Raw genomic sequence first — 23,153 nt, 5'->3', positions numbered from 1 at the left:
TCCACTTCATGCAGGTTGGCTGGTAGAACTGAGCTTTTCTTCCCTTCACCCTGCTCCCCTCCCACCTCTCTTTGTTCTAGGTGGCCTGTCACCTTGTGATTAGGATTCAGTGGAGGCAGCAGCTTACCTCCCTTTGGTGTTACAGGTGATCCTTCTGATGTTACCAGGCTGGGAGCACTTGATGGCTTCTGTAGCACATATGGCAGGAGCATCTCCCTGTGTACCGTTGCCTCCCTGTGTACCCTCATGGGAAAAGATTTTCAGGGGTTTGCAAAGTGAAAAATGTTGAACCACCATTCCTAAACCTAGTATGACTGTTGCCAAGCTAGCTTGGACCTTTATTTGGGTTCCTCACATGGTTTCCTGCAAGTGGAATTGTCTTGGTTCAGTCCTGCAGTCATCACCACCTGGTGTAGCAGATTTGATTTGTGGCAATGATCTGAAACCTGAGTGGAGTTTTCTCTCCATTCTGAAGAGGTTAGATGAATTCTGACAGTGTACCGTTCACGTGTCCTTCGTATTCTTGGAGGTACTTGCTATATTAAAACCTGGTGACCCCCATTGAGGTGGTGTTGAGTGACTAGAAGCAGTATGTTGGTAAGATGACTTGGCAGCAAAAGCCCCCATCTTTGATCTCTTTGTCTCTGCAGAGTAGGATGATTTTGGCAATGCATGGTGGAGATCCCCTAATTCTCCCTATCTGTCTTGGTTCATCTCATCTTGACAGATTGTCTTCCTAGGCAATCAGAGAAGCAGTAGCTAACTTCTGCAGCAACACCTGTGTCAACTCTGGTAACTTTCTGATGCTTCTTACAGTGCCAGATTGTCTGATGCTGTTTCTGCCTTTCATGTGTTTAGCCACTGCCCTCCCTGTTTCCCTTCATCATAGATCTGGACTCTAATCTGCAGGCTTCTCTCTGGGAATTTACTTTTCTGACTAGGTGAACATAACCTTAAATCACTCCAGACACTGAAATCTTAGTTCCCTTCTTTTGCTGGTTTGCTTTTTCCCTGAATTCGGCAGCAGCAAGAATAGGAACAGAATGGTGAACAGCAGGATAAGGGTGACTGTCCAGACAGAAGTCAGTCTCAAGGTAACAATGGAGCAAATCCACTCTTAAGGAACTGGACAAATAGAAAAGGCCCCTACTGTATTTCATGTGTGGGACAAGAGAGGACAAACATAATAATCTGAAATAATAAATGCTTAAAATCTTTTTATAGTAAAGATTCAAACATGGCATTCTCTGTTCCAGGGACAAAAGTTTTAAAAAAAATCTGAAGGGAGACTGACTATTACCCAAAGTTGTACATGAGTGTCTGGAGAGAGTTAATGTTTAAATGAGGTAGGTTTAAAAATAGATAAATTGCCCTGTTAGTTGTAGCAAAGCTTTTAAACACATCCTGTTGGATACCAGCACAAAAGCTTGTCTGTTCCATTCTTGCTATTTGGATTTCACTTTGAACTTGGTGACGATGACTGTGCAGCAGAATGAGTGGAATGGAGTGCTGGTGTTTTATGAGCTGTGCTGGTGATTCTACTTCAAGGTTGCAGCTTGGTTCTTCTGTCACTGTGGTGATGAACTGTTTTTATTTTGCAGTAGAGAAGATGAGCTGGTCTCAGAGCACAGCTTGACTGGTTAGTGGATGTGTTTGTAACGTATCAAATGAGACAGAATGCTACACTCAATTTCTTCTTTTTCAGTGTACTCAGGTCTTTATGCCATCATGTCTTGTGGTGGCACTGCACAGCCAGCACTGAACAAAAATGAGTCTGGCCATCTTCCTGTTAGGGCTAATAGGCTGCAAGGCTCTGTGGGTGGCTGGGACATGAAGGGTCCATGTTGCCACAGTCCAGAACTTAGAGCTGTGTTAGCAGGTTCCATAGTCTGATTTCTTAAGTAGATTGTGTACTTGAATCTTCCTTGGTCATACAGTATAGTGCAAGGTGTCTATTGCATGTCAATTTTAATATGTTAAAATGAAATTAAGAGGCTGAAAATGCTCTTAGATTAAGGGAGGGGTTCTTTGTTTCAAGCACTTTCTGTGCTTGAGTGTTTTGGGTGATGTTGTATGTCTGGCAGCTCCTGTGGTCTGTTCCTTAGGCAGGAAGCACACTCATAATCCAGTTCTCAGGTACTCCAACAAACTTGTTTATCTTTGGATAAACCAGTGGAACTGCTTTGTAGAAGCCAGTGGGCCAGATGAAGATGTCCAGTGACCTTTTTGGCTTGGTAAATCATGAAGATCTGTAGCCATAAAAACATTATTTTCCCCTGTAATGCATTGCAAGAGGGTTTACAGACAATATCACAGATAGTTGGGTAGAAGCACTCAGATCCACCTTGAGTTTCCTGTTTGCCCTAGTATATGCAGGTCTAGTTAAAACATATGTGACTGAACCTGTGTAAGGTGGAATTTCAAGGTACTAGCTCTTGGTACTGCAAAGGGAATCTAGAAATTTGTGAAATCCTGAAGTCTTGGCATCAAAGACAGATTTAGGCAGTAGAGATAGAGATATACTCCTGGTGGTGCTTTCACAGTCCATGTGGAGTAATAGGGACTTCACACAGCTGTGCGGATGGTGATGAAATAACCAAAGGTGGGCAACAGTGAATGGGCATGTCATCTGTAAAAAAAAAAAATAGTGATGTGGTTAAAGAGTCTTGTTCTCATTCAAAGATGAGATTAATTTTTCCTGGACTTACTATCACTCTCTGCTTCCTGGTAACCCTTTGCAAAAAAGCCCTTGGGCAAGAGGAGATAAAAGCAACTCAGGATAGTTCTGCCCTTCCTTTTCTCATGAATGCTTCTAGCTATAGAAACAAGTGTGCTTTAAGCAGAGAAGGTCAGCAAGGCCTTTAGGCTCTGGACAGACATCTGATTTTATTGTTAGCCTGTGTAACAAGATTAGCACCAAATGACTCGCAGAACAAGTTAGGTAGTCTTTAATCTTCTGTAACTCAATTGGTATGAAGGCATTTTCATTATCATGATAGAATGTGGCTCGAAAGGATGAAATCAGGTTTTCAATGACAAGCATTTTCTGTAGGAACTCGTTTTATTAAGACTAAATATTGAAAGGGTGTTTTTTAAACAAAAGCTGAACATTCCTCCAGAGAACCCATGAAAAAGATTTTATTGTAGTTTTTGATGGGAGATTTCTCTTTAGCTCTGTGGTGAACCAAGAGGTGGTCCTGATTGAGAGAGCAGTTGGTGTCACAGCTGGAACTACAAGTTATACTAGACTTTCTTCTAGAGGCCAAGCTGCTTTCTGACTCCTGGGCTGCTTTCATTTGTACTTATGAGTTGCAACCTGCTAATGATTGCTTCAGCATGAGGACTTGGTTTTCATAGTATTAATAAATAGGCAAATCTCCATAGTAAATGTAATCTATGCTAATAGTGTTTGTTACAACACAGACATTCATCTTTCTCCTAACTGCTTTTGTTACTGACTGGCCTTCATGCCACAAGTACAGATGACACAGCAGTTTACTCCTGTTGTAGGAGCTGGATAAGATTTGGACTAGAATACCTTTTTCTCCATTTCAAGGTTTCTGTAAACAACACAACTGGCACGGTTGAAGGAATAAAATCAGAAGCACTCTGCAAATACAGGTTTATATGTTGTCTTGAAAATGTTCTGGAGTTTTCCTTATATTGAAGTCAAGCTAATACTTTTTTTTAATTATTATAAACATTAACCTATGTAGATACCAGGTGGTTTTAGCTTATCAAATGATGTGATGGGATGGGAAAGGGAGTTGTATTTTACAACTGGAGATTGTTAGTGAAAATATGATTGGAGTTAATGATTTCTGACAAAGTAACTTATCCTCCTTGTAACTATATCTTTCCCGTCTTCTATTATCTAGCCACGGTAAGTTTATGGTTCTGTGTTGTAACAGCTCTAGAAGTTTTAAAAGGACTTTGATTTGTGCAACTTTTGCAAGAGGGCACAGAGAAGCCTCAACTCTGATCCCTCAATTTCCAAGAGGCCCCTTAAAAAACTTTGAAATATGTAGTAAGGGTGAAGTCAGTTGTGCAGGAAGAGAGAGAACTGTGTGCTTGATGCTTTTTGCAGGAGCTGGAACCACTTACAACTGTGACACTACTTCTGTGTTCCAGTTTTATAAAAGTGTGTGAGTATGGTGAACAGAAGATCACAGAGCAAGAGAGAGGCCAGAAGAGAGTAGCTGAGTTGTCAGTACTTGAGCACATGGGTGTCTTAGATCTTTGTATCAGTTTTATGATGACAGAGAAGGGTTGAAAGAATGACTATCATAGAATCATAGGGGTTGGAAGGGACCTCGAAAGATCATCTAGTCCAACCCCCCTGCCAGAGCAGGGTCACCTAGAGTACCTCACACAGGAAGGCGTCCAGGCGGGTCTTGAATGTCTCCAGTGAAGAAGACTCCACAACCTCTCTGGGCAGCCTGTTCCAGTGCTCTGTCACTCTCACAGTAAAAATTTTTTTTCTGATATTCACCTTAAACCTCCTATGCTCCAATTTGTATCTATTACTCCTTGTCCTATCACTGGTCATCACTGAAAAAAGCTTAACTCCATCTTCTTGACACTCACCCTTTACGTATTTGTAAACATAGATGAGGTCACCCCTCAGTCTCCTTTTCTCCAAACTAAAGAGACCCAGCTCTCAGCCTTTCCTCATAAGGGACCTGTAGACATGCAGGTGCTTTGTAGATACTGGATAAACAGAAAGATGATTACTGATGTGGTGGGCAAGGAGTGCTCAGGTGCTGGTGGCTGTAGTTCCAGTGATATGTATGCCTGGGGACCAGGGTGTGGGATGTACCTTCTCTCTTTTATGTACTGTCCTATTTTGCTCCATGCAGAAAGCCAGAAGTCATGTCTGCTTTTCAGTTACTCTGCTCTTTTCCTAGGGGCTGTTTCTGGTCTGCCTTAAAAGGTCTGTAGTGGAAATTCATAGTGTATAACAAGACCTGACTTTCTCTACACCCTTTCATGTCTGAGGAGCAAACAGAAGTGAGTGGGCTGTGTTTTATCCACAAGCATTGCCACACATCTGGAATAATTCAGCCGAATCAATGGGATTTGCTCCCAGATCACTGAGAATCCACCTGTTTCCCAAAGAATATTACATTCTCAGACAGTTCTTTTAAGAGATGGAAGCATATGAATTAATATATAAAATTTTTGCTTTCCAGGAGTGATGCAGGACCACTTAAAATTTCAAGCCTTTCTGAGTGAGGCTGTAACCTCAAGAGGTGGCATGTACAGCAGGGCCTTGGGATAGCTGCAGGTTGCTGACAGTTCCTCTGGTTATTAATGGCCACAGCATGGACTTGCAGGTTCTGAGAATAGACTCTGGGTTTGCTTTAGAGGAGACAGCTGCCAGTGGTGTTTGATACAGCTATATGTTTCTGCCTGACTTCTGACTGACAGTAACACAACCTTGCTCTCCTCCCAGCCATGGCTTAAACCTGGTGACATTTACAGCAGAGCTAACTTCTCCAGTCTAAGTTTAGATGGTGATTTTTGTCTTTGTCTGCATGTGTGTGCTTAGTAAGATAAAAAAAACAAAGGAGACAACTTCTGCAAATGAAAATGGAACAGGAATTTCAAACCATGGCTGAAGGCAAAAGAGGGAGGACAGAAACTGGAGCATAGGAGGTTCAAGCTAAACATAAGGAAGGCTTCTTTACTGTGAGAATAACAGAGCACTGGAACAGGCTGCCCAGAGAGGTGGTGGAGTCTGCTTCTGTGGAGACATTCAAAACCTGCCTGGACGTGTCCTGTGTGATGTACTGTAGGTGACCCTGCTCTGGCATGGGTGCTGGCCTAGATACTCTTCAGAGGTTCCTTCCAAGCTCAACCACTTTGATTCTGTGAAACCTGCCTGGGTTTTTATGGACTGGTTGCTGTGGATCCTTGTTCAAGATATCAGTGTGTCGAAGAGTTGTTACCTTCTTTAGCACTCTTGGTTTCTCTCATGAAGTATGTGGTAAATATTTGTAACCACAGGGCAGTCTGTTTTTTACAGTGTTTTTTTGCTTTTTTTGGGCAGGCTGCACTTGGCATTGGCTGGTAACCTTAGCCCCACCTGTGCACAGCTAATGACATGTATTGTGGGTGTATGGCCATAAGCCATCTGGAAATAGCATGTGATCTTAGCTGACTGCTGAGACTTCAATTCTTGCCATGCATCCATGTTCTTTTAAAAAGCTTTTCCTGTTAATGCACTTCATTACAAGAGAAAAATTGCCTTCACTTTCACAGCAGAGAAGACCAGGAGAACAGAGCTGGTGATGTGCTTCTCAGCTCTGCTTTGAAGGATGAGAACTGTCACAGAAGCCTGTTCCATTTGATCCTCAAGAACTGCTGAAGCACAGTACAAGTGAGAGAACAGGCCCTTGTCCAGTGATGGCTGAGTCAGGGGTGTCCTGAACTTGTCCATAACTTTACACTGTTAAATGGTGGTTGAGTGGGAATAGCTTTTGGTCAGAATCACTTAGAAGCCTATTTCAGATGAATGACCTAAAGGGAAATGGCTTTGTCTCCCATTACAGGTATTTGGTAAGCCTTCATTCTTTCAGGAACATGACTTTCTTCTGATACCATCTTCTCCAAGGCCTGGCCTGGTAGCAGGTCATATGACCTAAATAGAAATAACTGCCTTTTAAACTTGGCCCAGAGGACTAGACACTAGATGGATGAAGGATTTGCACCTAAGTTCTCCTGGCATTACTATGAAAAATGGACTATGGAATCTGGTGGAACTCAACTCTTTGTGAACATCATGAACGACTTATTGGCCATATGTTTCTGGAGAGTTCACCTGTGACTTCTGACAGTGCTAAGTATTCTTAGGCAGAAAGGTCTGATGGCAAATAGTGTCCAGAGAGGCTGTCTGTGTAAACCAGGTGAAACCATTTCAGAAAAATACTAGATTAGGAAAGTGATTTGAGCCATCCATTATAGGGAAGGAAACCTCCTGGGTATGGCTCTTTTTTGTCTAAAATGAAGGTGCAAATGTACGGTCAAGGCAGAGAGACTTGACTGCATAAAGCCCTTTAGAACTGCTCTGTCACATCAGCAGTCTGCATCTGCCTCACCTCGCTTCTGAGATCCTTGTTAGGAGCAATTGGCTACCTGTGATGAGTGGGAAAAGATTTGCTGGAAAGGTTTTTCTTCTACCATTCCTTTTCCTCTGTTTTCACTTCCCTCACACCCTGCTCTTAAAGTTTGTGCAACTACACTTACGTAAGCAATGCTGGCAATGTTTTGCATTATCACTTGATATTTGTCGAGTGAGCTGCATCTTTTGTCTGTAGGAGACTTGGGGATTTTCAGTTCCATGTGCTTTGCAACCCTTCAGGCCTTTGTTAAGCCAGACATGTTGTCCAGATTAATTCTTGTTGGTGTGCTAATGCAGAAGTACTGTAGCCGTTCTGAAGGATAAAACCCCAGGGTGGGGATCCCACTGTAATCAAACAAATCTGGAACAAGAAAGGCCCCTTGCCTTGAGGTTGTGTACAATGAGGGATGGTGCAAAGCAGCCCAAGCTTGCAGCTGCACTGGTGCTGTAATCAGCAATCCTGGCTGCCTGTGTTAGGGATTTTGTGGGGCACGGTGTGCAGGTATGGGTGAAACAGAGGAGTCAGTCCATCAGCACTCCTGTGAATGAAAGGTTCAGAGCTCTGCTGATCTGAGGGATCTTATTTCAGTAGCTACTTCTGGGATAGTACCCAAGTCCCTAGGTATTCCATGTGACAGCTGTAGAGATGAGTGATGGGTTGGTACTGCCTTTCTTGGAGAAAGATGGAATGGGAAACTTTTTTTTTTTTGTTCCACACCCCATCAGATTAAGGAGATGTTCTGGGCCATTTCACAGTGGCCACGTACTTCCCTTAATGCTCTCCTTGAAATCTTTTTCAGCATTTTAAAATTTTTTCATGGACCTGTTTTTAATGCTGATGAATGTATGGTGCTTACATTCAGAAATGAAAGCAGTCTTTTAGCAGACACACTCTGCCTTCCAATTAATTTATAGCGACCAAGTTTCCTCAGTGTGCCTATTGCTTCTCCTTTGGGAGGGACAGCTCATGTCCACATGTCTGCAGTATAGGCCTGTTGCTGAATGAGGTGGGTGCCCTGGTGACATAGGATATAAAGAAGGCAGAGGTACTGAATGCCTTCTCTGCCTCTGTCTGTACTGCTGCATATTCTCTCCAGGAGTCCCAGATCCCTAAAGTCCCAGAAGAAGTCAGGATGAAGGAAGAGTTTGCTTTGGTAGGTGAGGATTGGGTTAGGGATCAGTTAAGCAATGTGGACATCCTTAAATCGATGGGTCCAGATGGAATGCACCCGTGGGTGCTGAGGGAGCTGGTAGAGGTCATTGCTAGGCCACTCTCCATCATCTTTGGTAAGTCGTGGGCAACAGCAGAGGTGCCTGAGGACTGGAGGATAGCAAATGTCTCCAATCTACAAGAAGGGCAAGAAGGAGGACCTGGGTCACTATAGACCAGTCAGCCTTACCTCCATCCCTGGAAAGGTGATGGAACAACTTGTTCTTGGCACTATGTCTAGGCATATCAAGGATGAGGAGGTCATTAAGAGCAGTCAACATGGTTTTACCAAGGGGAAGTCGTGTTTGACCAACCTTATAGCCTTTTATGAGGAAGTAATTAGGTGGATACATGATTGTAGGGCAGTAGATGTGGTTTATCTTGATTTCAGTAAAGCATTTGACACTGTCTCCCACAGCATCCTCATAGATAAACTGGGGAAGTGTGGTCTTGATGATCAGGTAGTGAGGTGGATCATGAACTGGTTGAAAGAAGTCAGTTGTGGTCAATGGGACAGAATCTAGTTGGAGCTCTGTGGCTAGTGGTGTCCCTCAGGGGTTGGTAGTGGGACCAGTACTATTCAATATCTTCACCAACGACCTGGATGAGGGAACAGAATGTGCCCTCAGCAAGTTTGCTGATGACATTAAACTGGGAGGAGTGGCTGACACACCAGAAGGCTGTGCTGCCATTCAGCAAGACCTGGACAGGCTTGAGAGTTGGGCAGTGAGAAACTTGATGAAGTTCAACAAGGGCAAGTGTAGAGTGTTCCATCTGGGGAAGAACAACCCCATGTACCAGTACAGGTTGGGGGCTGACCTGCTGGAGAGCAGTGTAGGAGAAAGGCACCTGGGGGTCCTGGTGGACAGGAGGATGACCATGAGCCAGCAATGTGACCCTGCCTGGCAGGGGGGTTGGACTAGATGATCTTTCAAGGTCCCTTCCAACCCCTAAGATTCTGTGATCCTGTGTTATGTACTTTGAATATTATGCCTTTGCCTTTGTAACAGTTTGCTTAACCTTTCCTGAGTTCATCAGTGTTGTTAAATCCTGACAAGCCTTCTTCATTGCAGCTGGTATAGTCTGTGGACAGACTAAATTCATATGATAATATGTGTATGAGTGAGTTACTACAGGTAACTCTTCTCCAGCATTTTCTGTTAGCTGTCATTTAGTGATTAGATTGCTTAGGGTCCTAAAGTCTTGGTTGAGTTACCCAGAAATATACAAGAGCTGTGTATGGGAATATTGTATAGTGAATATATGTGCATGTAAAACACTTGAGCAAGGTGGACACCCACACAGTAACCAGCTCTTGTAGCATACGTGTTTTTGCCTTAAAATAGGTCAGATGAGAACCTACACACAGAACCTCAGCCTGAGTCCTTGATCTTTGGAGCTGTTACACTTAATCATCTAAAAAATGTGACTTGAAATTGCAAAACAGCATTTTGCCTGTCTTGTAGACAATGTGAGAAGGCTACATAGGCAGAATATCATAGGTTTTGGTGGTGGAGGAGAAACCTCCAACCTGGATAAGTATTCAAGAATGGTGTTTCTGGAATTACTCTCCTGTTGTGAAGGAGGAGGGAGCAGAATGAGGTTGGCAAAATTATTCTTCCCATCCTCTGAAGTCTTCATACCTTACCTTTCTGAATATGGAAAATTCAACTTTTGGAGGAAAATGCTCTGCTCAGGAGGTGTTGATCCTCAACAGACTCTGTTCTCTGAGAGGAAAGAATTTTGCAAAGAAGATTTTGCCAGCCTGGTATGAAGCTTCTAGCCTGTCCTGTGCTGCTCCTTTTCTTTCCTTCCTACTTTCTTCCTTTAGTTTATTTGTTGACAATATGCTATAGTTAGAGACAGTGTTAGGAGATCCAGGTACTGGAGGTTTCCCAGAGTGAGTGGAATTAAGGCAGGGAAATGTCAAAGCCCAGTTTAGAAAAGTTATTTGATCCCAGGGTGGAAATTGAAAGCAAAGTGCTTAGTACCTCCCTCAGAAAGAACCGAGTACTGTCAGTAGGGTGAGAACTGGCTGAAGGAGAGCCCATGGCAGGTTCTACTCCAGAAGGAAAGAGGGTCTTTATGCTGGTTCTTAAAGGTGGTGATCTTGCTGAGACAGAGAGTGGAGTCAAAAGATACTATTGCAGATGCTGAGAGCAGTAGAAACATTAGAAGAGGTAACCTGAGTAATGACAATCACCCTGGCCTAGCACAGAAGATGAACTGGGATTCTTCTCTTGTGTTCAAGAGGGCAATTCATCTTGGGCACACGTCCATAGGCATGGCAATTTTGATTTGCAAAGCAAGACAACAGTTCTCCTAGCATAGCATGGAAGCCAGATCCAGGTGCAGGAACAGCCTGAAGTCTGCTAGACTCACAGTATGGGAGGAATGTGAATCTCTGGACGCTTGGGCACAGTTGGTAATTTTGCTGCCCCCCTGGTTGACATTCCTTATCTTTAGGCTGTGGGGTAGACACAAGAGGCCATCATCCCCTTGCTTCCTGTCCTAGGCCAAACAAGTCTGAGGGTTGGGCCAGTTCTTGTTGTGTTTACTCACAAGTAAACACAATTTTGAGTGTCTTAGGACACTCAATAGTGAAGTACAATGAATAATGATGTACTGTTTGATAAGCAGTACTATGGGTGATGTGAATCCCTTATTCAATAGCCTGTAACTTGAGAAAAGTGTTCCCAAAGGGAGCCGAGCACAGGAGGAAGCATCTTAAGAACAAAAGATTCACAGGCTTGCTCCAATTAGTCTTCATGGTGAATATTGTGAAGTAACATAAATACATTTTACAGCACAGAGAATGCCAATACAGAAGGGATATCCTTCTTGTAGTAATATTGATTAACATGTTTTTACATGTTTGAGATGTTTCAGTGTGGGAGCTAGCTGAGTCTTTGCGTTTGTTCATGGTGGATACTAGTTGCCTCACCCCATGGGGAGAAACTGAGTGCAGTAACTTTGGATTTCCTTGAGGTCTCAAGTGAAGCCCAGGATGCAATTAGGAATAGCTTGTCCCCATAGGGCCATCACTACAGGCTTGTAGCCCTCGGTTGCTTCAAGGAAGGCCTGTGAGTTTGGATCAAGCGTAGCAGCTGCTATTTGTTGGGAGACAAAGTGATTGAACTTCTGTTGCTGTCACCTTCAGGATTTGAGGAGACTAGCTTTGGAAGAGCCTTACAGGGTCCATCCCCTCTGTAGTGTGGGATCAGTGCAGCTTAAATCACACTTGAGATGCTTGTCTAACTTTTTAAAAAAGTCTTGCATTAACAAAGGATATCCATGCAATTCAAATTCTTCACTGTTAGCATATTTTTGAGGGATGTTCCGAGACTTCAATGCTGTAATATAACCAGAAAGTTATATTTCTAGGAGTTTGGGGTTTTTTCCCAATTGGATTTTAGAATCCCAGATTGGATTTTAGAATATGGCTAAGCATGCAGACTCGTGTGTTTTAGTTAGAGGGACACCTGTGAAAATCAAGCTTGATGTATCTTGAGCTGAGCACTCAGAACCAGTCATCTCCCGTTTCCTCTTTCCCAACTGCAAGCTGGGGTGCCAGTGATAGATTCAATGACATGCTGAACTAACACTCCTCTTTACAGCTGGATGAATGTGATGTTGGACATGGATTTTCCAGGTCATACAGGAAGTCTGCCATATTGCACCCTGGTTTCCTAGGGTTCACCCAGTGACTGAGGCAATGTCCTGTCTTTGCAGGATCTATTGAACCTTGTCAGCAAATAAAAAGCAAACAAGAATGAACCACTCTGCACCAAGTGTGACGTGGCCCTTTCCCATCTTCCGGTGATCCAAGGGTCTTGCTGATTGCTTAGCCACAGGGATAGTTTCCTCAATTTAAAACGAAGTGTTAATATCTTTCGAGTTTCTTCTTCTCCACCCCCATCCTCCTTTGTCCAGTTGTTTTAAAGAAAGACTTAATTGTGCCAGGCTTGCATGAGGAAAGCCAGACTGTCCCCGCAACCAGCCTAGAGGCCGGCGTGTAGGGCAGGAGGATGTGCCCTGCGGCTAGAGAGGGTCAGAGGGGGAGCAGGACTCCTGCTCGTGCTTTATTCCCCCATATCTGAGTGCAAAGCTAAAATTATTCCATGAGCAGAAATCTGCCTCATTGAGCAAGCCACGCTTAATTTGGGCACAGAAGGAATCAAGCTTATAAAAGCTTATGAAACTTTGTTTGTACCTTATTAAGTTATGTGGCTTTTGCTTTCCATCCAACTTGGACAATATTTTCTTTTCTCAACTTCTTCCATGGAAGAATAGGCAGCAGCCTGAGACCGAAGACTTATTTGTTCTGTTGCTAGTTGACCCGTTGGCATATGCCAATTTGTTTTAATTAAAAATTAGTCACAGCATATGCTGGTAGTTGGAGATAATGCACTGGAGCTGGAGGGGTCAGATCATGGAGTGTTTTAGGAGCATTAGGCTCAGATCTCTTAAGATGTAATCACATCCCTTTCTCTGATACAGTGGGGAGTAAGATGTGGACCTGCAGAGCTCAAGTTGTTTCTTCTGTCTGTGGGCTTAATGACTTTCCCTTCACCAGGGCCAGACTACCCTGAATTTGGATGTTTCTGATGCAGGTTTATCTCAGTTTGGGATCCACAAGCTGCCTTTATTTTTTACTTTCCACTTACTACCAGCATTCTCTAAACTGTTCTTTGGCCTAGGTGACACATATGACATGAGAAGTGAGAGTTTTATTGGGTTACTGCTTCACATGAGGTGTCTACATGGTGTTTGCTGAGAATATTTGGATACTCAGGGCTTTTTGTGGTATTGATAATATAGAAGAGAGCAAAGGAAGGTGCTGAGTGAGAACTGTGAGTGCATTAAGCAGCTGGCGAATATTTCTCTGTTATAAAGTGTAAACATTAATCTGTTAGAGTTGTTTCTTGGAGCAAAGCAGAACTGCATTTTAGTTGGTCTGATACTGCTTCATGCAGCTGTTACACTATCAGCAAGTGTTTGTCTTTAATTGTGGTTGCTGTTCTAGAGAGTTAGGTGATCACAGAGCTGATCTCCAGATCTCCACGTCCTTCATGCTCAGTGCTCAAAGCAGAGCATAGGGGGACCCTGTGCTAAGCAAGGCAGGGATTTGCCCTTTGGGAATGCTTTCTCACCTTCACCTGGAAAAAGAGGGTAAACTGCAGCCAGATGAGATTGGTCCTTTTGAATCCTACAAACCTGTGGTGGATAGGTTACATTCAGTCATTCTGTGAATTTTACCATCTTGCTTTTCAGAAAAACCTGCAACTTGGATTTCCCCTAGTAAGCTTTCTATTTTCCTAGTAAAAGTTGCTGGTTTTAGAGGGTATTTCCTGACTTTACTTCTCTGACCATTGCTAGCAGAATGCCAGATCTCTGATAAAATCTTCCAGATTTCCCTGTGTTATCTCACTTCTCAAAGCATATAAATTCAAAGCTTCCTGCAAATATTTCTGCCTGCAACAGCAGATTACAAATACATCTATGATATGAGAGGAATGTGACAAAACATTTATTAGTTAATAACATTTTCTCCTGGAATCTTAAAATGTTTTTAAAACTTTGGACAAACTCTGAACCTCCTCGTTTCTTTTATTGAAATGCAGGGAAAACTGAGGCTCCATGGGTGGAATTTGGTCTGCTGGGAGATGTTGCAGTACTTGGTCAGGTGCCTGTAGTCCTAGTTTATGAGAAGTGAAGAGCACCTGCAGATTTAGCTAATTGTTGGAAGAAACCTGGTTTCTGAGCAACACTGGAAAATGGTGTTTAAATGTTCAAATATACCTGGTGCCTGAGGCCAAAAACATTGGCTGGGATGACATCTCCATCCTGTCACAGTGAATCCATCAGGAGCCAGGACTGGAATTCACAGCATTGCAGGAATGCCCTCTGAAATGCATCCCACTCAGTGTTTTGTGGGATTCATACAAAATATTTCCTCCTTCACCCTAGCTTGGACTGTCTTGAAATGGGCCCTATTCTTATGCAGGGCCAGGACTTCTCAGGCCAAGGGCAGACCAAGGAGCTTAGCCATGGTTGCTTCTTAATCTTTGAAATGCCAGATCCATGCCTGCTGCCCAGGGTGGTTTGCCTCCAGACAACAGCTGACGGATCACACCATCTCTGATCTGCCCAGAGGTCTGGGAGCTGCAGCAGAGTCCTGACTCTTACTTGGGTAAATCTGCTCCATTAATAGCAATCAAAGAGCCTGAAGTTTCCATCCAAACTTTATCTGGCTTTGCAGCAAGCTGGAGGATTAAAGACCATTGCAGGGGAAGGGAGGGAGCTGCTGTGGCTCACCCGGAATAGCCTGACCTATGACAGCACGTACCAGCCTGGGGAGGGGAGTCGCCCTGTGAGCTCACAGGTTATTAGCAGTGAGCACAGACATGCCTGCAGTCAGCAGCGCACCCAGGGCCATCTGCTCCATCCCAGACTGGTTCAGGGGATTTGTTAGTGCAGCCTGCCTGTGTGGCTTTTGATGGTAGAGCTGGGAGCAGGCTTGAGGGCCAGCCTTGTGGAGGTGTAATTTTATGCTGCTCAAATGACCTTAGGGTTTGACCTCTGGGCTGTTTGTATGGGGTAGGTCTGGTTTTGAGGGGGAATGGTAACCCCTGCCCTGCTGCAGCCTGGGGATGTTTCTCTGCTGTGTCACAGCAAGTAATAAAGGGATCAGAGTGGGCTGTATGGCTGGGACCTGCCTATAGGGTTAGCAGGTGTGAGAGCACAAGCCTTCACCTACCAGATGGGGGAAGAGCCGAGGAAGCAAGAGCAGGTTTTTTGGTATAGCCAAGGATTCACTTCTCACAATCTCTTGTAACTGGTTTTGTTTTCCTTGCCTTGTTCCTCTGCTAGCATTCCTGAGTCCTTTGTTTCACCTGCCCAGTGTCACCACTGTGGCAAAGTGCAGGGCTTCTTGATACCTTCTCCCCCCACACTGAGAGCTCCTTCTCATCTGAGCATTGCTGGTGTAGTAGGAGTTTTTTCCTTAGAGAGAGGCTGTGAGTTGGGGCCCTTTCCAGTGCCTGGTGTTTTGCAGAACATGTGCAGAGCACCTCAGTGGAAGTAGATCTTCTTAGCTGGCTGGATGACGCCTGATTTGGTGTGCTTGTCTCCAGAGGAGCAGTGGAGCTGCAGATTAAATTCTCAGACATGTGGGGAGCAAGCACACAGCCACCACAATTAATAGTCTGTGGGTGCTGTTCAGTGTTTCACACCAGGAGGCACTGAGGCTGCTCCAAACCTTTGACCCCAGTGACCCAGATTCCTCCCAGTTAAATAGTCTCCTTCCCTTGCCTCCAGGCCCCAAAACATTTGAGTCTTCTCACTAGTTGGACAGATTAATTGCCCCATAATAAGCTCTTTTGTAATCCAGACAATTCTATTGATCTGCATGTTGGGAGCATCATTCTACTTTGGAATTTGCAGCTTGCATACTTGTCAGTGATGGGTGCTACAGTGCTCTTTGGACATCTAGGAAATCACTCAGCAGGTGGGAATTCTGTGCTCCCTAGATCTAGTAGCCTAGGGGAGGACAGCTGTACACAGGGCCTTTGAGCAGCATCCTTTCTGAAAGAGGCTCACTACACCTACTGATGAGAAAGATGAGGCCACCCTGAATCCTTATCTCCTGCTGGCACTTCAGAGAAATGTGTAGCCTCAGCAGCAGTGTTGCTGTGACATGTGTTCCCTTCACTGGAACAGATGAGCAAAGGAGGCACCAGTGGCTGGTGTACAGGACTCTGCCTGTCCAACCAGTGTTGCTGCTTCTGCTCACAGACGAGCTTTTCTGTGCCAAGAGGAAGAAGGGAATACTCCTGCTTTCTACTTCCTGCTGCATAGATGGGTTTACCCAGCATGTTAGGCACTTGTAGCCAGAGTGTTTGCTGCTGTTGCTTATGTTCTAGCTCTGGAGGTTTTTGGTTCAGCTCTTGGTGACAAAGAAGTCAGTCTTCATCTATGTCCTTCCCACCCTTTTGCTGACACTTGAATACCTCAGTGATCCTGGAGGTGAAAAGAGGCTGTGGAACAGAGGGAGAATGAAAAACCAGTGAGTGTCTCCTGGACATTCAATCCCAGCCTAAATAGGGGGATTTATGAGCCAAGTCCTGAATGACTGCACTCATTTATCATATTGAGCTTTAGAGTAAGCTATTGTGGTCAGGGGTGAGCTGAGAATATGCATGCTTGTATGGGGGAGAGGGGAACTGAGATTAGGCAAATAGACATAACACAAATGTCCTCTACCTTGGCTGTGTAAAAAGCTGAGAGTAGGCCAAGAAGTTAATTGGCAGTTGGATTTATTGTCCTGAAAGCAGGGTCTATCACCCGATGTGCAAGAAGCCAATCCACACAGAGCCGAGATATTTGCCTTAATATCTAGTTCTGCACAGAAAAGGGAGCAGGGTGGAATTCCACAAAGCAAGCTCAGTTTCCTGAAATGCAAGGGCTACTTTTAGTCCCAAAAGTGTGAGAAAGAACTTTCTCTCTTAACATTATTCTCTCACTGTGTCGCAAGCCGGTACCGTGGGGCTCACGGATGCTCATTGGCTCTGGACACACTGGCACACACAAATGATCACCTAATTCCTCACTTCCATTTAAAGTGGCAATGCTCATGAATTGCCCTATGCCTGCTCTAAGAATAAAGGGCTTGTTGTTAGTGGGAGCCCTTCCAGCCCTGTGGGTGTGAATTTTAGTATGAAAGTGGCTCATTAATATATTAATATTGTGATTTCAATTACTCAGTGGTGTGGTGGTTTTTTTTTTTTTTTTTCCCCAGTGCTCAAGGCTGTAACCAAGATAAGCTGTGGGCACTGCTCTTTTCTATCTCTTTCACCTGTTCAGCAGGTGTCTTGCAGGCCTGTGTCAAGGCCAGGCTGGTGACTTCTTGGGGTGTATTTCTCTCCAGTTGGTATCTGTTTTTTGTCTAATTCTTACTATTTTGCTGTTCTCTAGGCCCCGTTTTTATTCTGCATGTCCCTTTTGTTCTCTTTTATGTGACTTTTCTCTTGTGGTGGATCTACCTTCTTGCCCAGAAAATGAATTGCTTTGTTCAAAGCCTGGGAGCAATCCACTTAGCTGCATGGAGAGCTCATTAAGAGAGAAGCTTGATAAGGGAAGTAGTCTGATAAGGATTTTGTTTTACCGACTGTGGGGAGCTGTGCATGGAAGCACTGAGAGGAACTGGGCTGGCTGCTGGCACTCACAGACCTGACATTTAGACTGAGCGTCATGTAGACTTGTGGTGTAAGGTCCCCGGTTGCTCTCAAGAGCCAGCTCCTGCCAAGCACGTGCATAGTGAGAAAATGCGCAAAGAAGGTGGGACTTTCACTGCTCCAGCCACCTTCTCTCTGTGAGGAGGTCTCTGCGTGGCTTTCTGTGTTTGAGGACAGTCCAGCTCTTCTGGAAGCAGAAAACCTCACCCTGTCTGGACCAGAGACTAGTGTTAGGTCAGGATAAGTGAAACCACACAACACAAGGCATGTTAGTGATATAGGGATATGGCTTGTTTCTTGCTGTTCAGGAGACCAACAACTAGGTTGTTATTGCCTTGTCTGCAAGAAGTTTTATATCAGTGAAGGACAACGTTCTATCATGCTCTGTGGTACAGCAAATTATGAGAGGACTGAGTTAATCCTGGTTCATCTGTGAGCCCCTTCTCAAGCTATGACTGTGTGGATAAATATTCCAGAAATTCTGAGTAGAAGAATAAGGGAGACTTTTAAACTGACTACTTTGTGAATAAAATCTTGAAACTGTTCACTTGCCTATGTCTTGAAGCCTCTTACCTTTCCCCTCTGTTTCTGCAGGTCCTTCAGAAACTTGGTAAAGCAGATGAAACAAAAGATGAGCAGTTTGAGCAGTGTGTCCAGAACTTCAACAAGCAGCTGGTAAGATAATTGGGGATACGTAATTACAGCCTGGGTTTTATAGTATTAGCTTTCAGTAATCCTTTGCGATATGCAATTAAAGACCACCAAGTTAAATGGGGCCAGAGGCCTATTGAAGTGACCCACAACTTGTAGCTGTTCACTAATGAGAAATTACGCTGAGTCTTCCAGTGTCCCTGTGGTGGAGTCAGAGAGAGTGTGTGCTGAAAAATAATCCTCTAGACCCAAGTTTAGGAAAAGAAGTAGCACAACCGTAACATTTCCTGCAGGTTGCAGCTACTTTGTAACTTAGTTTTTCCTGCTGGGCTGGAAGTAGAAACGTAAGAGCAACATTGTGTCTCTGAAATATGGGTTGGTTAGGAAACAGAATACAAATAAAAATAAAATGGAAGAAGTCAGATTCAGTTTCCTATGTGCAGTGGAGGGCAAAAGAGACAAAAGCAAATGATGAAAAGGGATCATTGTTTCCTGGCTAAGATCTGAATCTAAATTCTTCTTCATCCTTGCACAATCATAGTGTCAGGCCTGAGTCATTATTCTTTCACGTGCCTGCTTCAGTGCTGTGTTTTAGCCACAAAAATATTTAATGGTGTAGCAATTTCCCCCCACCCTCCTACTAAAACAGCATCAGTGTGTGTCTTGAACTCGGTTTGAGTTTGGCTTTTTCTTTAATCTGAAATTTTTAGCCACCCAGAGGAGGGGAAAACATTGGTTACCTCGGGGCATTAACATCATAGTTCTTGGTGTTAAGGGAAGTGTTGTTTCTGCTTCATGGTGGGAAATGCATGTCAAGCCAAAGCTTGGATGGTGCTGAAGAAAAATATTTTAGCCCCTTCGTGTTCTGACATATTGAGGACCTTTTTTCTGGAGCTTTTAGTAGCAGCTGCATCACGTTAAGACTCAGCAGATGTGGATATGTGTTGCAAAACCAGCTGAGAGGGGATTTGCCATGACTGAATATAATGAAAATCTTTCAGTCTGTCTTTGATTTATGTCTAACTGGAGCTGACTGCAGATTCCTGAAGACTAAAGCTCATTCTCTTGGCAGCGATAGTAGCTGTTGTTCCAGAAGTTCATGCAACATCTCTATAGCATGTCCACCAGTGATATTCTCTTGTACACAGAGGAATAGTTTGGCTTCTCTCTGACAATATGACGTTACCAGGTGTGAGTTTTCCATATAATTTTTAAGTATTGGCCATCAGGAAATAGCCGTTTTAAAGGAGAAATACTGAAAAACTCAAATCCAAGCTTCTGGATCTGACTGTCTGGGATGGCTTTTCATTTTCCAAAGCCATGATGAGTTCCAGTGGTGCACTGAGAAGCTAAATGTCTTTTCCTGTCTTGCAGGGCCAGGCCATTAACTAAATTATCAAAGTAACTTGAGGCTGGTCCGCATTGTCTGCTTGGGGTCTTCCAGTTTTATTTTGACCCTCAGTTTCCCTATTACTAAAATAAGGGCAAACAATGCCTGTTTTACAGGACAAGCCATAAATGTGCTTTAGTAGAATGGTTAAGATAGCCAGGGCTGAGGAATTAATTGTGATGCCAAGCCAAGTGGGGAAAAACTTCAACTATATGTACAAATACACACTTGTTTTTATTCTTATATATATGATATCTGTATGTAGTACAGTTATGTGTGAGATTTCTATGGCATTTCCTTACAAAGTCTGCTGTAGTCTGGAGGAAAGCTGATTTTTTGTTGCAGGCTTGTGGCAGTTCAGCTCTCCTCTGGAACTGGCTGGGGTGTGACCAGGCAGTGGCCTTGTTTGCCACTTGATTAGAGGCTCCTCTGACTGTAATGACTGTGTTGGGCCAGTCTGATGTGTGTATGTGGACTGTCAATGAATGGAGAGCAGGTCATTTTCAGCTAAGTCATCTTGTGGTTCTTTCAAATAGTGGCTGAGTGGACATATAAAAGCACTACTCTGAGGCCTCTGAATGGTAGGAGCTTTTAAGCTCAGACAAATCAGCTGGTCATTATCAGTCTTCTGCAGGGCCACGGGGCTTGCCTTCTTCTCTTGAAGGCTTGCCAAGCAGCACAACTTGCTGTAGTATTATTACTCCCTCATGACAGATTATCTTTGGCAATTAACCTCCCAAAAAGTTCATCTGAAAGATTTCCTTTCCTTCCCTTTCCCATTGTCACTTGTTTTCAGGTACCAGTACAAGGGTCTCTCCTAGAAATTGTCTTTGCAGACCTAGGAGCAAGAGGCCTGCTGCAAAGGTGCCAGTCTTTGGCTTCTCTTCCCTTGCATTTGAAATTCTCACTGGAGAGACAGAGTGGGAGGCTGGTGGCAGTCCTCACCTCTGACACCATATTGTGTTTCTGCCTAGAAGAGCAGCTGAGTTTTAATACCCTTCATGAGCTGTCACTATTGTGGAAGTTCTGGGTTTATTTACAGTGTTTTTCACCAAATTAATGAGAGATGTGCTGCTGCTGGCATGGGCTGCATCAATTTCTGCCCATGCCCCTTACAGTGTTCAGCAGGGCCTCAGCCTGTAGTGCAGGCAGCGTGGACTTGAATCTTCACTCTTGCAGCATAGGTTTGGCTGTGGACCATTACAGTCCGTATCTTGGAGACAGACTTTCTGTCCATGACCCTTTGTGCCCAGAGGTTTCCATTTCAGCCCTATGTAGCAAAACAAGTTTATCAGCTTGCCTATTACCCCAGGATGGGAGCTTCTCACCAGTTGTACGTTTTGTGTCTTAACAGCTCTAAAGTTCTGCTGAGGGGGGGCTTACTTGGAGCTGTGGTTTCAATACTTCTCTTGCCCCACCTTTATAGTTCCACAGTCTGCTCTTTCAGCCCTGTATGAATGTGATCCAGAACCTGTGCCCTTCAGATATAGAACATCCCTGTTGATAATATAAATCCTTCTGATCAGAACTGCAAAACCAGGGAGGTTATATAAAGAAGGGGTTACAGTCTTGTGTTAGGATGAAATAATTTATTTTGAAGATGTGGAAAAAAGAGCTTTAGGTAACCTGTCCACTACCAAAAACCAGTTCTATGGAAAAATCACATACTTATTTGGTGCTTAGTGAAAGGTATTATAAATAACCTCCTAACAAAACACAAAAGCACAAAAAGACACTAAACAACTCTTGTGTTTTAATTTAACAGAACTATAAGTAATAGGTGGTTCATTAGGTCTATGGTGAGAGGGTTCTTTCAGCCTCCCAAGCATAGCACTTCTATTTTTAAAAATGCATCTTGCTGTACATACTGTTCTTCATATTATAGCTGGTTGTGTTATAGGCTCACAGGGTTGAATTACACTGTGATTGCAAGTATGGCAAAATCTGCTCAAACAAGAAGACACTTGTGTGTTTGATTAGAACAACTTATTGCAGTCACTTCTACATCAAGACAGTGCTGCACGCAGAGAGCAAAAGCAGTTGCTGGAGTTTCTTGGGAAAGCATTAATGCTTTACAAAAAAAGTTAATGTAGCAAGTGAGGGAGCTTCATTACTAGCAGACAAGAAATGAAGAACTGGAAATGTCAAAGAGGGACTTGGATGGGACCTCCAAGTGCCCACGGGAGCTGGGGAAGCAGGATTCATGGCAAGACTCTGAACATGTGTATCTCTGAAAATCTTTTTACCTGCAGACCTTACAGGCTGTAAAGTCTATTCACTCTCCCTGGCAGGCTTGGTGCTACTAAGAGGCTTAGCTAACCCCATAGTCATGGAGATAATCTGTAGCTCTGACTTAAACATGAGCAAGGGGTGACTAAGAGACTATTCCAGTTGCAGGATGCAGCACTGCATATTGACTGCACATGGCAGTGAGACAAGTGGTATTAAGGATGCCTGGAGAGTGCAGAAGGCCAGTTGTGCACTGCTGCAATTGCATGCCCCACTATTTGGGCCACGACTTGCAGTTTTTCAGGTGGTCTACCTAAAAATCTTGATTTTGTTTAATTATGGTATCAGTGTACCTCTCAGAGGATTCTTTTTGTCCTCGTGAGTTTTGGACTGGGTATCGAAACTTGAAGAGTTCACAGGAGACAATTTCTGATTTTTTTGGATGCTATAGTTTTTAGAGTTGCAGTCTGAAACATTTTGTTGCCCAAGTGTCTGGTGGGCAAGTTCTGCAGAGGACCTCCCCTGCCAATTAGTTTCTGATAACCTCCAAGTTGTGTATTTAGATTTAGTAATTTAAAAAAAGCTACAGCTGCTGGATGATAACATATCCATCTGAGAGATTTTGCATGATAATTTACTTTGTGCCATTTCCTTGTGTGTTCTGACATCTGATTCTGCCAGTTCCAGTCCGATTTCTAGCATGGACCAATTCTAGGAAGACAGCACTTCTTTCCTTTAAGTCTTTCTTGTTTCCTGCATCAGGCACAAGCAAACACATACTACAGCTTGACTGAACTCCTGCTTGTCAGCTCAGCCTCCCTAATGGTCCTCTACATGTGGGCTCTTTGATTACTGCTGCCTCTTCCCTGGTGGTTTCTGATTGCACTGCTAGGAAGGTCTCTACCCAGATTTCCACACTGACCTTAAGCCAGCAAAACCTCTGCTTTTGTTTGTTCTCTGTTTTGAGAACCTCTAGGACTTGCGTAGCAGATGTGGTCATTATTCCTTGCCTCTTTTACTGTCTTTGGATCAGTTCCCAAGGCTTCTCCAGATTCAGGGTCTGATTTTCTTTTATAAAAGTGGCCAGCTCTTCTCATTCCTTATTTCCTTTGTTGATGGCAATAGGAAAAGAACAAAGGTGAACTCGTCCAGAACTTTCGAGGCAAGGAAAACAAATTGGGCCATGGTGTTGGAAGCAGATGGATTTCCCCACAAAGCTATGCTAGCACTGCCGCTGCAACAGCTGGTCAGATTTAGTCTTAGAAACTTAGAAAGCACAGCTGCAGTGAGAGCACAAGGGATCACAGCATGAGC

At 43.8% G+C, this 23,153-nt stretch overlaps 1 protein-coding gene across 9 annotated transcripts in view; it reads left to right on the top strand.

Moving 5' to 3' along the window:
* Window positions 1–23,153, top strand: part of BIN1 (bridging integrator 1) — a 95,247-nt gene that overhangs the window by 21,992 nt on the left and 50,102 nt on the right. For all 9 annotated transcript variants that reach the window (XM_051622842.1, XM_051622843.1, XM_051622838.1 and 6 more), the window contains exon 2: window positions 18,164–18,244. In XM_051622842.1, coding sequence (XP_051478802.1) covers window positions 18,164–18,244 — 81 coding nt within the window. The remainder of the gene's footprint in view (window positions 1–18,163; window positions 18,245–23,153) is intronic.

The sequence above is a fragment of the Apus apus genome, chromosome 6 (genome assembly GCF_020740795.1).
Source record: "Apus apus isolate bApuApu2 chromosome 6, bApuApu2.pri.cur, whole genome shotgun sequence".
Classification (NCBI taxonomy): domain Eukaryota; kingdom Metazoa; phylum Chordata; class Aves; order Apodiformes; family Apodidae; genus Apus; species Apus apus.
The sequence above is the reverse complement of the archived record's forward strand: the minus strand, read 5'-3'. Positions and strand labels throughout refer to the sequence as shown.